Source organism: Cricetulus griseus (assembly GCF_003668045.3).
Source record: "Cricetulus griseus strain 17A/GY chromosome 1 unlocalized genomic scaffold, alternate assembly CriGri-PICRH-1.0 chr1_0, whole genome shotgun sequence".
NCBI lineage: Eukaryota > Metazoa > Chordata > Mammalia > Rodentia > Cricetidae > Cricetulus > Cricetulus griseus.
In genome coordinates, this window is record NW_023276806.1 from 53,593,584 (window position 1) to 53,608,415 (window position 14,832).

The 14,832-nt window shown below is 36.1% G+C and overlaps 1 protein-coding gene across 2 annotated transcripts in view; it reads right to left on the reverse strand.

Annotated features, from left to right (window-relative positions):
• Nucleotides 1-570: 570 nt before the first annotated feature.
• Nucleotides 571-14,832, reverse strand: part of Trim33 (tripartite motif containing 33) — an 80,346-nt gene continuing 66,084 nt past the window's right edge. Inside the window, exons 15-20 of one of the 2 annotated variants that reach the window (XM_027393832.2) lie at nucleotides 13,892-14,241; nucleotides 11,743-11,866; nucleotides 10,369-10,443; nucleotides 7,539-7,691; nucleotides 5,865-5,915; nucleotides 571-5,785 (exon numbers count right to left, since the gene is read on the reverse strand). In XM_027393832.2, the coding sequence (XP_027249633.1) occupies nucleotides 5,573-5,785; nucleotides 5,865-5,915; nucleotides 7,539-7,691; nucleotides 10,369-10,443; nucleotides 11,743-11,866; nucleotides 13,892-14,241 (966 nt within the window). In that variant the 3' untranslated portion in view covers nucleotides 571-5,572. The remainder of the gene's footprint in view (nucleotides 5,786-5,864; nucleotides 5,916-7,538; nucleotides 7,692-10,368; nucleotides 10,444-11,742; nucleotides 11,867-13,891; nucleotides 14,242-14,832) is intronic. The other variant, XM_027393833.2, reaches the window with a different exon arrangement.

Sequence of the window (14,832 nt, forward strand, 5' to 3'; positions counted from 1 at the left end):
AAATATAAGCCCCAGGAGCTAGACATGTTCATTCTCCTCTCACCAGTCGCCAATTGACTAGGTCCACAAAAGCAAAATGGCAAAATTGGAGCAATGCATGACCATAACCCATTTTTATCTACTACATTAAACCCATCTACAGAGGGTAACAATGACAACTTCGTTTGGTCATTCGTGTGCTTAAGCTTTGTATTAACTGAAGAAAGGCCAAGGTGACAACTTCCAGAAGGAACAGTTGCCATCCCCCTTATTCATTTTGCCAGCAGAGTTCATGCCACACAATTTTTAACAACTTACACAGAGTTCTCTATGGCTTTCTTATGGCTAAACCCGATTTATCCTCTCTCTTGCCAAAACACCACCACTATCTCTCCCTTTCTTGAGAACTATTTATGCCCCATGATTCACTCAGGTCTTATGTGACAACCCTGATTACAATACCATTTTTCTAACAATCTAAAACCTTCACAACTGAAAGGCAGGGAAGGTAAGCATCTCTCCAGTGTCTAGCAGAGCATAAAATTCAATGAATTGCAATTAAGTCTCAAAAAGAAAGGAAATTCATTTGAAAACTTTTGCAATTTTCTAATTTAATAGAAATAACCAAAACAATGTGGTTTTTAAACAAGGCTTCAAACTAATCTAATACAACATCTACAACACATTCCAGAGCATTGTAACAGGAATTATTTACAGGCAGCTAATGTATTAAATAACCAGGAAAAGAAAAAGCTTGCTTTTATTACACGGCAGCAAAAAACACAGGAACAGAACAATTAGAAATTGTTACCTTGTTTAAAAAATTAAATATGATCATTTAGAGAATACCACAGAAACAGCACTTTTTAAGAATCATTCTGAAGGGTAGTTAACTATGTGCAAAAATAATAGTAGTAGTAACGAGGAGGAGACCAGTTGAAATACTGGAAGCAAGGAATTAGTAAGGCTGTGACTTTAACCCTTTAGTGTGTGCATATGTCTACATAGAAAAATTAACAGGCTTTCCAATTGCGCACACCTTGTGTTATAGGCTTATACCCATGTTTCACCGCTTTAAAACACAATAAAATGCCTACATTTCTCAGATCAGGAGCAGACATGCATTTCATTCGTAAGAATGAAATTTAGGCCACAGCTGAATGGAGTATTGTGGCACTTAAAAATCATTTTGTTGCCTTCATAGGAATTTGAACGAAACACAATGGTCATTTTCAGTTTCTAAATAACACTTGCTAGAAAAGGGCTAACCTTGATTGTATACATTCTGTAGTTTAACAAATATACCCAACTTACTTTTGAAGATAATTTAGTTTCTAGATACAATAAAAATATATAAAGGACCATGTAAAGAAACGGAAGTAACTAAGATGGGATAGATGCACTTCTGATCAAGTAAAACATGCATTTAGCCAAGTAAAGAAACTGTTATACCCAAGAGTAAATGCTGACATTGGAAATGTCTATGTAAACTGTGGCATATAAAGTTTTTTTTCCTTAAAAAAGTACCTTCAGTTTTTTTTTTTACTCAAACAGCTACTTTTAAAAAAATATGCAACTTTTCCCCAATTTTTTAAAATAAAATGCCACGATATATTGTCATTACTTCCAGCATACATTTAAATTTTTTAATTCTTTAAAAGATAGATTGGGTGATATGCATACAAACTTTCCTATATAAAATCACCATCCAGGAGAGGATTATGACATGCTATTAGGCAACAGACTCAAAGCAGCATTATTGCTTTATCAAGGAAGCATTAACTGGAAGAAGTTAATCCAGGTAAGGTGTACAATCAAACTGCAATACACCTTTAAAAATCTTAATCACCTTCAGCAGATAATTAGTAAGGAGGCAAGAATGGTGTGTACATTTGAATATTGTATGTGAGGGCATGTGTGGAGCTGTGTATGCTTGCATGTTGTATGTGAAAGCGATGTGTGTGAGGACATGTGTGTGTGTACACTCATATGTTGTGTGTGAGGTCGTATGTGCTAGTGTGCATGTGTGGAGGTCAGAGGACAACTTCAGGTGTCAGTCTTAGCCTTCCATCCTCGAGAGGACTCAGCACTGAATCCGCCAGCTTAGCTGGCTGATGGCCTCCAGGGCTCTACCACTGCTGCCCTCCCATCTTGCTGGAGGCGCACTGGACACTACTGTACCCACCTTTACTTATCCAGATCCTCATGCTTGTCAAATAGTGCTTTTCACCCATGAACCATCTCCCCAGCCCAAAGAAGCTGTTTTAATTCAGGGAGTTAGGGTGGGTAGGTTTTTTTTATTATTATTATTTTAAATTTCTATTAACAAAACTACTTACTGATCCAATCCAATGCTGGCTACAAGAAGAAATGGAATTATACTTTATGTGTTATATGTGAAAGAGGCTGGGTACCGGAAGTAAAGGCCAAGGGAGGGGGAACTAAAGCATCTACTCCCCATTTTGGGTACAACAGACTGTTTAGTAACATGTGGTAAGCCACAACCTAAGAGCATAGTTGGAAGACCTCTGAATCTGTTGGCTTACTAACACTACTCACTAAAAATTGCGTGGCAGGATACCTGCTGAGGTAATTGATAAACCTATAATTTGAACACTAAATCATTATGTCTTTGGATTAACTAAAAAAATCTCAAAACCTGTTATAAGAAAGAATTAAAACTAACTTTTAATAACCTAAAATTCCCTTGTAAGAAACACTAGTGGTGGGGGGGGGCAAAACCCCACAACCTGTTGATTCCAAAGGGGGCAATTTCAGCAGGGGATCTAATGCTCCACCATAGCTCCATGATAACATTTTGATGTTTGCATGTTAGGTTCACAATCCAACCAGGTTAGAGTCCTCAGACACCAGTGGCATCTGATAAAGCCAGTGGAAGTGGTACGATAGGTAAATTAAGGCAAACAGAACAGGGATGGGACCACTTATTCTTAGTTATCTGGTGGGAAAAAGAAATATTCCCATTTGAAGGATTCATCATATGGACTCTTCTCCATATCTGAGATAGAGGCTTTAACAAGGAATGCAAACATCCAGGACTTAAAAGACATTCTGTATTTGTCTTTTAAAAATATAAACAGAGAAATGAGATAACTTGAATAAAAATGTAAGTTTTTATACTTTTTTTAAACTATACTCATGTTAAAGCTCAGCAGTCTGGAAACACAATGATCAGCTTGTAAAAAAAAAAAGGGGGGCTTTATAAAAGGTAAAGTGGTATTACTTAAAGAGTGGCTTGTTGATGGCAATTAAATTAATTCCTCAGCAGTAGGGGTATCTTTGCTAACAGAAATGGAGCCTACTTATGCACTGACCATAAAAGAAGCTTCTAACCTGATAATCTTAAAAGAAACAAAGAGGAAATAAAAACCCCAAGTAACATGAGAATGATTCTAGGAAACATATTCTCTCTCAGGAATTCAAATATTGAGAAACATTTGCTTAAAACCTGTGTCTGCCCCACTTGACAGAGCTTATTTGTATCTTATTACTAGGAATTTTGTAAAGGGTTAATATGAGGAGCAAATATAAACACTGGCCCAGACGCTTCACAAAATGAAGTTAACCTCCTACTCCCCCAAAAATGTACCCTTAGATATACAACTACTTACAAATTAGAAGCATGGATACAAAAGAAAAAAATAGAAGTAGGTATAAATAAAATATTGTAAAATAATTTTTCTTCCCCTCATAAAAAACAGAAGGAGAAACTTCAGTAAAATGATAAAACGGTTTGGTACATTTTTTTTTTTTAAAGAAGCTTAATTTATAAGGAAGAGAAGCTAGAAGGATCCAGGAGATGAAGCAGTTATAGGATCAATACTGTTTGAGTGCAGCTTAAATGAGAAGGCCTAAATTATACTCCTCTTTACCCACATCCCTTGTTAAGAAAAAACCCAAAGGAATCTGTATAATAATTTCTTTAGAGCACTTTATTTGATTCAATGCACACTAAAAATATTCACTTCTTCGACAATTACGTCAAATAGTTTTCTGAGGAAGTCTACAGTCTGAACTGCTTAAACTGATTTTATTAAAGAGGCAAATGATTTGCCACACATCTGCTGATACCTGAAACATTTCTGATGTTGAATTCTACTTTGGTCACTTTATTATTCTACTGTGTCCATACAGAAGTAGGACTACAACTTTTAATCCAACGGAGATGCGCACACAGTCTAGAGCACACTTGATTTGAGCATTACAACAAAGAGGAGAAAATAAACCAGATCAAGTTGGTCTATCTGCTTCAGGTACTACTTGTGTCATCAGGTAGTAAATAAAGTTGGGTTTACTCCAATTACCATTCAAGTGGGGATTGGCTCGTTTTCAGGATTTATTAACAGGTCTCGCTCTTCTAAGTCATTTAAAGCCCCCAGTCCAGGCACATGTCCCACTTGGTGGACAGATGAATAATCTAACCCCACCGGGTTTATTTCAATATTTTGATATCTCAATAATAAGCTGCTTCTGAAGATTTTTTGAGAAGTCTGTTCTCTATTAAAATAAGATAGAACCTCAAAATATGAATGTGAACATTAGAAATAGACAGCATATATTACAAATCCATTCTTGATAGGAACATTAGTAAGAATACACATTAGCTTAAAAAACAGGCTCAGCAAATGTTGCTGATCTGCCAGAAGTCTGAGCTCACTATTTACAAATAAGACAAAGTGAAATACAGAAAATTGTACACATTTGGTAGCTGACAGATTTCTGTTTACCAATAATGGTCTACTGGAAACTGGTACAAAGAAAGACTGGGTGAGAGTCAGTTGTCACCTTCTCAATCTAATTTACAAGTACAGAAAGTTCTGAGATAAATGTTCTGCCTTGAGGGAGTAACTAACTGTATGATCGGATGATGTTTAGAAGGGTTTTCTGGAAATGACTTCCATCAATCTGTGTGATCCACTACTCAAAGTTTATCATATTCATTTCAGTACACCACTGAAGTTGACTAGATGATCAATGGTTATGTTCCTAGACCCTACATCTAAGTAGAAAATAAAACTACCATTGAGTTCTTTAAACCAATTTAATAACTAAGGCCCAATAGATCAAAATGAGAGGAAATACAGTGGCATGATTCAATGCATTTTTAGTGACATTCAAGTGGAAACTGATCTACTCGATTTTTAACCAGAAAACAACTCATTGGTGTCTGTGTAGGAGGAGGCTTAGAAGTTGTCTGAGTAACTGTGTGCTCCAATAGAGACACATGATGCAATATGAGCCTCGGAGGCTTGCCTGACTCAGTATCCTGCACCAATTAACACACATGATCACTTAGGTTTCTAACAGCCAGAGAACCATCTTCAAACTCTTTCATGTCTGACTTTGTTCTTACTTTAAAGTTGCAGAGTTCTCTCCCCGTTTCTTGACAAGAATGTTTTCTGTGTCCATTATTTCAATCTAATACTGTATGAAAGCTACCAGCTTCTTTAAGGAGGTACCCACTGTACACAGGATATTCCAGTAACACTTAAATAAAAGGGCGTTTTGTTTCGTTTCCTTCTTCTGTTATTTCTTTTCTTTTTAAAAACAACTGATTTAAGTCCACGTCATTTTATTTTATATGCACCGGTCTCTCATCTGACTTTAGGCGCTTTCTGCGAGGCTGTATAAAGTCTTCATCAGAGTCTTCTGTTACTTCGCCATCATCCTCTTCTTGCTCAAACTCTGGCAAAGGAGCGAAGGTCCTGTCTGAGTAGATCTCTGAGAGTTTATCTTCAAAGTACAATGCGACTGCTTTCCCTGCCTGAGCTACTTCTGAATCAGCCTGCAAGCAAAAGACAGGAATATTCACCTATTGATAATGCATATTCCTTCACCAAGTTTGCATGGTCTGAAAAGCTTACCTTCAAATTAATCTCTTGTGTGTCTGCATAAACTTGAACAACTTTCATCATCTAAAAAGGATACCAGAGTCAAAAAAAAAAAAGGGAAATTATAATCCTTTCTAAAGTTAAGAAACTGTATAGGATTGGTGACGAAAGTCAGCCATACTAGGGAGAACAAATTGCTAAAACCAGACTAAGTGCTACCTAAAATTCTATAGAACATGGAACCACTTTCTTTATGAAACTGTTAATAGCTAAAAGTTACTTTGAAACCTCAAAAACAGTCTCATTCCAGATTGAGGTCAATCTTAGTAGGAACTGATCTGAAGACATCAACCTACTCAAGAGAAAAATACTTGTGAAACAAATAAAAGAAATGCTAATTTCTAAAAAAAGGTCAAACTTTTCAAAAGATAATCAGAACTCTATCTTTATGGCAATACATTAATCACAAATTAAATTTTTTTTCCCGTTTAGTTTTTGAGACAGGGTTTCCCTATACAGCCCTGGCTGTCCTGGAACTACTCACTATATAGACCAGGTTGGCCCAGAACTACCAAAGAAAGATCTGCCTGCCTCTGCTTCCCCAAGTGCTAGGATTAATGTGTGCCTTCACACCTGGCTTACAAATCAAACTATATATGTTTATTAATAATGTATGTATGTATGCAGTGTATTGCCTGCATATATGCTTTGGACACCAGAAGAGGGCACCAGATCTCATTATAGATTGTTGTGAATTATCATGTTGTTGCTGATAATTAACTCAGTTCCTCTGAAAGAGCAGCCAGTGCTCTTAAACACTGAGCCATCTTTCCAGGCCCAAACTAACTCTTAATAATACAAGCAAAATGTGTCCTTTTGTCAATGATAGTATACAATAACATATCCATTTGAAAATATTTTAAAAAACAAAATCTGGATTTTTATAGTTTGTAAAATCGAAGAAAGAATATATTGATTCTGTGGCAAAATCATAAGATTTTGGTTTGGGTATTAAAGCCTTGAGACACAGCTGTCAGTAGACTCTCATCTAAGACATTTTCTTTTCTTATAATGGAAATCTTCCACAATAACAAACTTGACTTTATTCCAAAGATAGCAAAAGCAATTCCCCTGACAAAGATTATCTGTCACATTTCTTTTCTTAAGGTATGGATAAATACATCTTTAGCCTCCAAGAAATAGATAAAGTTAACGAAAGTCTCATTGCAGAAACTAAACCCTTACCATTATATATTGAGGCTACTATTCAGTGGGTTTAGTCTTATGTTTAGGTGGCCAGTGACAGAACTAAGCATGGGCACTGTTAGCTTTTCCATATGTGCCCCAAATGTGGGCACACATAATCATATTTCACCAAATTACTTCAGATTACTTTCTATATTCAACCACAACTCCCTTAGGAAAATAATCAAGAACACTCTCAGTGTCTTAGTAATTAAGAATATACTCCAAATTGTAAATAATAAACTTGCTTCTCTGTAGCTGAGAATAAAATCAAATTTCATTTTTATAGAATGAAGCTTTGCTTTTTATAAAAATGAATAATAACAAACAACAAACAAAAAACAACCCAAAATTAGGAAATTCTATCATCAGGAAAAAATCAAAAAAAAAAAAAAAAAAAAAAAAGAACTAAGCAAAGGAACACTAACAAGCCAATACTCTATAGGTTGGAAGTGAACATACTTCATTAAACCTTTCACAGTTCTTGAAGATCAAACGGACATCAGCCACAAAATCATCCGGGATTTGGTAATGCTGGGAATGTTTTTTCTGAAGCTTCTTTTTCACTGTTGATAAATCCATTGGTTTCTTTATAATTTTATAGTAGTTTGGTATCTAAAAAATAAATCATGGCAGGTCAGAATCTTCTAAAATAATTAAATACTAAAGTATTTAATTTGAAAATATAAAGCACATTGATTACATTTGAGGTACAGAGAATATATTTCAAGTTTTCTGTCCCTATCGTGTCTTGAATACCAAATCTCACTGCAAAGTATGTACTGGTTGGTTTCCATGGCTACTGGAAGTTCCCAAGGTCCTATCATTAATAAGTAAAATGGAAAAAAGCAACCAGCAGAAAGTTGCCTCCCTCCCTCAAAACAGACACATCCAGCTCATTTGGTACTTAATGATTTTTAAGAGATCTTATAAAAAAAAATTTAAGGAGAAAGAAAAAACTTTTTAAAGTATACTAATGTTAGGGTTAAAGCATGGTGTTGTAGAAGACATCATCATTATCTCACAAAGAAATCTCAGAACACTGGATGAAAAGTTTGCATTTAGTGTTCTGAATCCACCTTTGGCCAAAAGTTTTTGACCCATGCTTTAGGGTTTTGGCTACTGTTTTGAGAGTCTAGTATGCAGATCTCAGACTGGCCTCAAAGATCCTCCTGCCTCAGACTCCCAAGTACCTACCACATTGGTAGCACTGCCATACTGAGCTAGAGGCTATCTGAATATGGCATGAAAAGAAAACACTAGGGAGTTATTTTCTATTGTGAAATCCCTGAACTAAAAATAAAAGGGTTTTCTAGAATCAATGACTAGTACTTGTACAAGACACCTTCCATCTGTTAAATCTTTTGCTTTTAAAATTAATTTCTTAGCCTACTTAACAAATAGGACACCTACCATTTAAGTCTGTTAACAAGTTGGTATTAAACAACAAATAGCTAACAAGTACATAATAGCACATTTATTATACTAATTAGGCAGTACAAGCTCTAGCCACTTTTTATTTTAGTATTTTAAAGCCTTTATTCCAAGCCTCCAGTAGGATTAACAAAAAGCCACTAACATCCTATGTATCTTTCTCTCAATCTTAACTATTTACATTAAGAGGACTTTCAAATGGCAAAGCCGTTGTGAAAAATTCATCCATACACTTTGTTTTCTCCATAACAAGCAGTGGAGCAGAGCTGACACAGACTCATAAATACTTTGGTATTTCTACTATAAAATTAGAAATGAAAGGCAGAAAAGCACATTGTGCTCTCAGTTATAGTTAACTGACATGGAATGTGGAAGTTCACACTTGTAATCCTAGTTCTCTAGTGTTACTGGCAGGATTCTGTAGAGAAAAGAGGAAGACAGGAGAGGAAGGAACTAAAAGAACAGACTTTCTGCTTCCAGTTCAATGTTCTTCTCATTAAAATTATTTCCCTTATGTCAACCTTAAAAGGAGAATGTAGAAATAAAACACACTTTCTACCAGAGCAACATACACACATGCATTTTTTTTATTTAAAAAAAAAAAAAAAGACAGAATATACTTTCTTCCATAATCTCAGGCTGGCCTCAAAACTGCTATTTTTCTACCCTAACTACTTAAGTACTAGCAATACCATGCCCAGCTAACAAACTGTAATTTTAACAAAATGAATCTTACATCCATTTAGTTCTAATAAGGTTTCTGCTTTTGGAATGAGGACACAGCTCAATCATAGAACACTTGCTTGACACAAAGCACAGATTCAATTTCCCAAACCAAAGCACATAGATATTAATTAAACAACAGACCCACAGCAATATTATATACTATTTATATACACATTTTACACTGGGTATTTTATAATATTCAAAATATTCCAATGAGGTTAGAGGTTAAGAACAGTAGTGATGCATGTCTTTAATCCTAGCACTCGGGAAGCAGAGGCCAGTGGATCTGATACACATAAATTTTTTTAATTGCATAAACAGTATTTTAGAAGCTGGAGAGGTGGCTCAGCAGTTAAGAACACTGGCTACTCTTCCAGAGCACCTGAGTTCCATTCCAAGCACCCACAACAGTTCACAAGTGTTGCTAACTACAGAACTATAGGATCCAATGCCTTCTTCTGGTATTCATAAGCACCAGGCATATACATGGCATACAAATACACATGCAGACAAAATACCCATATACAAATAATAATAAATTTAACAAAATAATAATTAGTATTTTATTTTTAAAAAGGTGTTTATACAACATTTAATCCAAGCAGCGGGGAGATAGAGAAAGGTAGATCTCTGTGAGTTCCAGGACAGCCAATCTCAACACAACACCTCATCACCCACCCCCACCCCCGCCACATCCCCAAAAAAGGAAAAAGGTGATTAGAAGACCTTTCCCAGAGAATATAGAACTTCAATTAGGCTGGTGTAAAAGGTCTATTGATGTACTGCCTTACTTACATGTAAACCACATTTAATGATACACTGCATTATTTCAAAATTCTTTAAAGGAATTTTAACATCCCATTCTCATCAGAAAAAAGTTAAGATGTTGATGGGCATGTTAGCCTGATTAAATTTTTCAATTTGTATGTAGATCAAAACATCATCTTATACCCTACAAATGTAAATAATTTATCAATCAAGTTCTAAAAGATGATGGGGAGGAAGTTATCAGAACATATTGAGTCATAGAATAGTTAAGCAACTTACTGAAGGAGCCCCCGTCTAAGCCACAGTCCAAACTCTTAAAATATTAGACTTCTTTACCAGGGTAATACTAAAACATGTAACTCACCGAAACAGGAACAGGTTCTTGGAATTCAATACTTAATTCATGGCAATAGAGGTAAAGCAGGAGACGTTCACATTTCTGGCCCCCAAAAGAAAAAAGAGACAATGATTTTTTTCCTGGTAAGATATTTTGGGGAATATAGCTACGAAGTAGTATATACAACAGGTATCAAACAAAATAATCTTCGTTTTTTATTCAATCTTGAAACTAGGTTCTATTCTACCTTAATTAAATATACCTTTATGCTAACAGAACTAAAGTAATTTATCTATTATTAATTCTTATTTGCAGAAATATGAGTCATTAAAACTTAAAGTAAATGAGTAAAGAAATTTTCACCATTAGTACCTAATGTAATTCCCTAAGGCAGGCAAAACAATTCATCTGTTTTTCAATGACTCCACTCAGATTCAAATGAACTATATCTCTCTTCAATCCAATTTTCAAAAATCTTCTTTCACTCTTTTATCCTTTCTGAGACACAGTTATATTATGTAGCTCTGGCTGGTTTAGAACTTCTATGTAGACCAGACTTGGACTAAAATTTGTGGACACTCTTTGCCCTCTGCTTATTGAGGGCTGGGCTTACAATATCTATTTTTATAACATTAACTATTACACTAAAATTTTACATTAGCAGATTATACTTAAACTATGTTTAACATTAGTTTATATATCATAAACACATTGCTTCTCTTCACAGATTTTTAACATGGGAAGCAATTAAAGAATTGTAAGGAAGGAAGTAATAAATTTATTTACAGTTTTTAAAAGAAAAAGCACTGTTTAAATATAGAAAAACAAACTAAACGGGCAAGAGAAGAAACAAGGAAATCACAAAATTATCACAATAGTCCACATAACAAATTATGAATGTGTTAGGGTAGTAATGTTGGGGAGCTACAGGAAATGGCATTATAATCACATTTGACTTTTATCTCATGGGTTCCTGGTTCCAACAACAGAGGTTAACAGTGGTACCATACAGTGGTAGACAATACTGAGATAGGAATTCTTTTGCCTGGTGTTTGCTATCATTTTGGAGGGAGAGGATCAGAAATCAGAATTTGAGTTGAAAGATATTAAGTGTGAAGTCTGGCCTGGTGGCACACGCCTGTAATCTCAGCACTCAGAAAGGAGCACTGCTGCAAATTCAAGCTCAGCCAGGGCAGTATAGCATGACTACTACTTTGCTATACTAAAACTATAAAGACTTTAGAAGTTATAATTCACCAAATGATACAAAGCCTACCAGGTAATGTGTACCCCACAGGGATGGGGATTCTACAATGCATGAGTGAGGGAGGAAGCACAAGATACACAGGCTGACAACCATAAAATCTCTATTAACATTAGCAACTCAGCTCAGACACTTACCCTTTGGTCCACGGGGCTTAATCCCTGTGCAGTCTTCCCCTTCTTACTGTGCTGCATATTATCACAATCGTATTCAACTTCTGGCTTCCCAATATCTCTGCAAAATGTGCATATCCAGTCCCCACTGCACAGGGAAAAAGACAATTAGTCCACAATCATAACAAAGCCTGTTCTGGAGAAGATTGGTCCTTAGCTGTAGGTCTCTAGTTTGTTTTCGTTTGTTTCTAGTATTTGGTGAAAAGGATTTCTGTATTTGTTAAATTTCTTAAGTTGTACAATAAGTTCTCCAAAACTTTCCCCAATCACATACCAAGTGATAACTTTCTGGAAATCGATAAAATGAAATCTCTACATTAAACACTAGTCTGTTCATGACACAAATCAATGATCACCTCCAGCATCAAAATACCTGACAACTGGGATGGAGAGATGGCTTAGCGGTTAAAGGCTAGGCTCACAACCAAAATACCTGACAACTTCTCTCAAGTCCCCGTATCAGCTTCTAATTCTGTGATATGAAAACCATCTGCCGGTCATTTACTTTCTTGCAAGCACAAAGAACGAGTTGGCACCTGTAACTCCCATGACAGGGGAGACAGGGATAGAGAAACCCTAGGGCATGCTGGCTAGTAAGAATAGTTATTTGAGCAGTTCAAGTAGGCACCTGGGAAACAACACCCAAGGCCTGTACACGCAACTCCCCATACAATGTACATACATGCAAAGAAAACAGTAGGGACCATGTGTCTCCAATATACCAACAACAAATCAAGTCTTTTTCACAGCTACTCAAAGAACTGATATACAAACATACCTGTAAGCACAAGCATATATACTCCCTAAACTTTTAACTCATATAAAATACAGTTTGTAAAAATCAGGATTTCTATTAAATTAAAATTTCACAAATTATTTGTTCATATTTTTCTTTATTCCCTGTCTATATATAAATACACAAAGATAAACACATGCATGTTAATCTAGGTAGATGAACAAATAAATCCAAATATCAAGAAGTTCTTTTTGGGTTTTGTTGTTGTTGTTGTTTTCAAGACAAGTTTCTCTGTAGCTTTGTGGAGCCTGTCCTATAACTAGCTCTGTAAGACCAGACTGGCCTCCAAATCACTGAGATCCACCCACCTCCACCTCCTGAGTGCTGGGATTAAAGGTACATGCTACCACCACCTGGAAATTTTAGGAGTTTCATATAGAATCCATGCCAATAGTTTATATTCCTCCCTAAGTGTCTGCCTCTGAAAACTGTCAAAATATTAGCCAGGCACGGTGGTACACCAAAGAGGAAGAAGGGGCTAGATCCCTGTGAGTTCAAGGCCAGCCTAGTCTACATTTAAAAAAAAAAAAAAAAAAAAACCCACCCTGTCACAAAAAAATTGAGAAAGAGAGAGAGAGGGAGAGAGGGAGAGATGGGGGGAGGGAGAGAGGGAAACCGGCAAAATCTTAAATAGCAAGATATTACCAAGAAAAGAGGGTCTGAAAACATAGCTCAGAAAGGACACTTGCCAACAAACCTGACGATGAGTTCAATTCTCCAGAACCCACATAGTGGAAAGACTGACTCCTGTTAAGTTGTTCTCTGACTTCCATACATGCAACACCTGTGCACACATGAGCAAGCACATGTGCACATACATACACATAAATATGTTTAAAAAAAACCCAAAAAACAAAAAACAAGGGCCAGGCGTTGGTGGCGCACGTCTTTAATCCCAGCACTCAGGAGGCAGAGGCCGGCAGATCTCTGTGAGTTCGAGACCAGCCTTGTCTCCAGAGCTAGTTCCAGGACAACCTCCAAAGCCACAGAGAAACCCTGTCTCGAAAAACAAAACAAAACAAAACAAAAATAAAAAAACCCTACAAACCCACTTCCTTATTAGATCAGTAGCAAATCATACCTGATAAGATTTAGGCAGGTAATACAATTTAAAAACAACACAATAACCAAAAAAATGCCCTGGTACTTTTTATATAGCTATTTTTCTTTTCCCATCTTGGTGCTTGAGAATGAACCCAAGGGCACATGCTCCACCACTGGGCTACATATTCACAGCTCATCTATTGCTGCGTTTTGCAGTGAAAAGGCTTGGAACCTTCTGTTATACATTTAGATTTGAGGATATTTCACTGGTACCTTGGAAAGCTGAGAAGTGTCGGAACATGGCAAGTAAGATGAAAGACCTTTGGACATTTTTCACAGCATAAAAGATCCCCTCCATTCTGGCAGACAGCACACCAGTCTTCATTTGGGTCATCATCTTTGCTATTACCATCTCCCCCGATCCTTGCCGACCTGTGCATGAGGTTTCGAACTGGAGACTTTCCATTAACTAGGCTACTAAGTCCTGACTGTTTGCAGCTTTCATTCATATCTGTAGGCTCCGTTTTCACGTGGTTCTCCAGGCCTGTTAATGTATCCAGCTCACTCTCTAGATGGAGGTTAGTTGAAAGAGGTGGTGTCAAACTACTCTCAGGACTGCTCAACTACAAGAAAACAAAGACAAGTTTTTAAAAAATTATTTAATTCTTTCTTGCATACAGTGAGTATATATAAGGCTATATTAATATACATACACTACCTAAAATTATTCTGTAAATCACATTAGTGAAATAAAAGAATACAAATAACCTAATTACATGCATTTGCTAACTTGGTTTTTCAGGGTTTGTCCCTCTAATATTTAATATTGGTTCACTCAGATAATCTGGAAATTTAAACCATTATACACAGTGACTGAGAAATAAACTAACAATCATACTTTTCTTACAGAGACCATACTACAGTACACTATTTTTCCAATGAAAATCAGTCAGACAGCATGTGAGAAGTATTTCAGTACTTCTGAAATACTGAGTAGCATTCAACTAAAGACAGACTGTGACAATGTAAAACAGATCTTTCACCACATCACCTTTGCATTGGGCACTTTCTAAACTAAGAGTTTTAGAGGAAGAGAGGACAGGACCTTGTTAAACATTCAGCAAAAGTTGTAAGTTTTTAATCCATACACTGCACTGAATATAGTAATAATATTGAGATTCCTCTGCCAACAACACAGATTGAAAAGGAAAAGG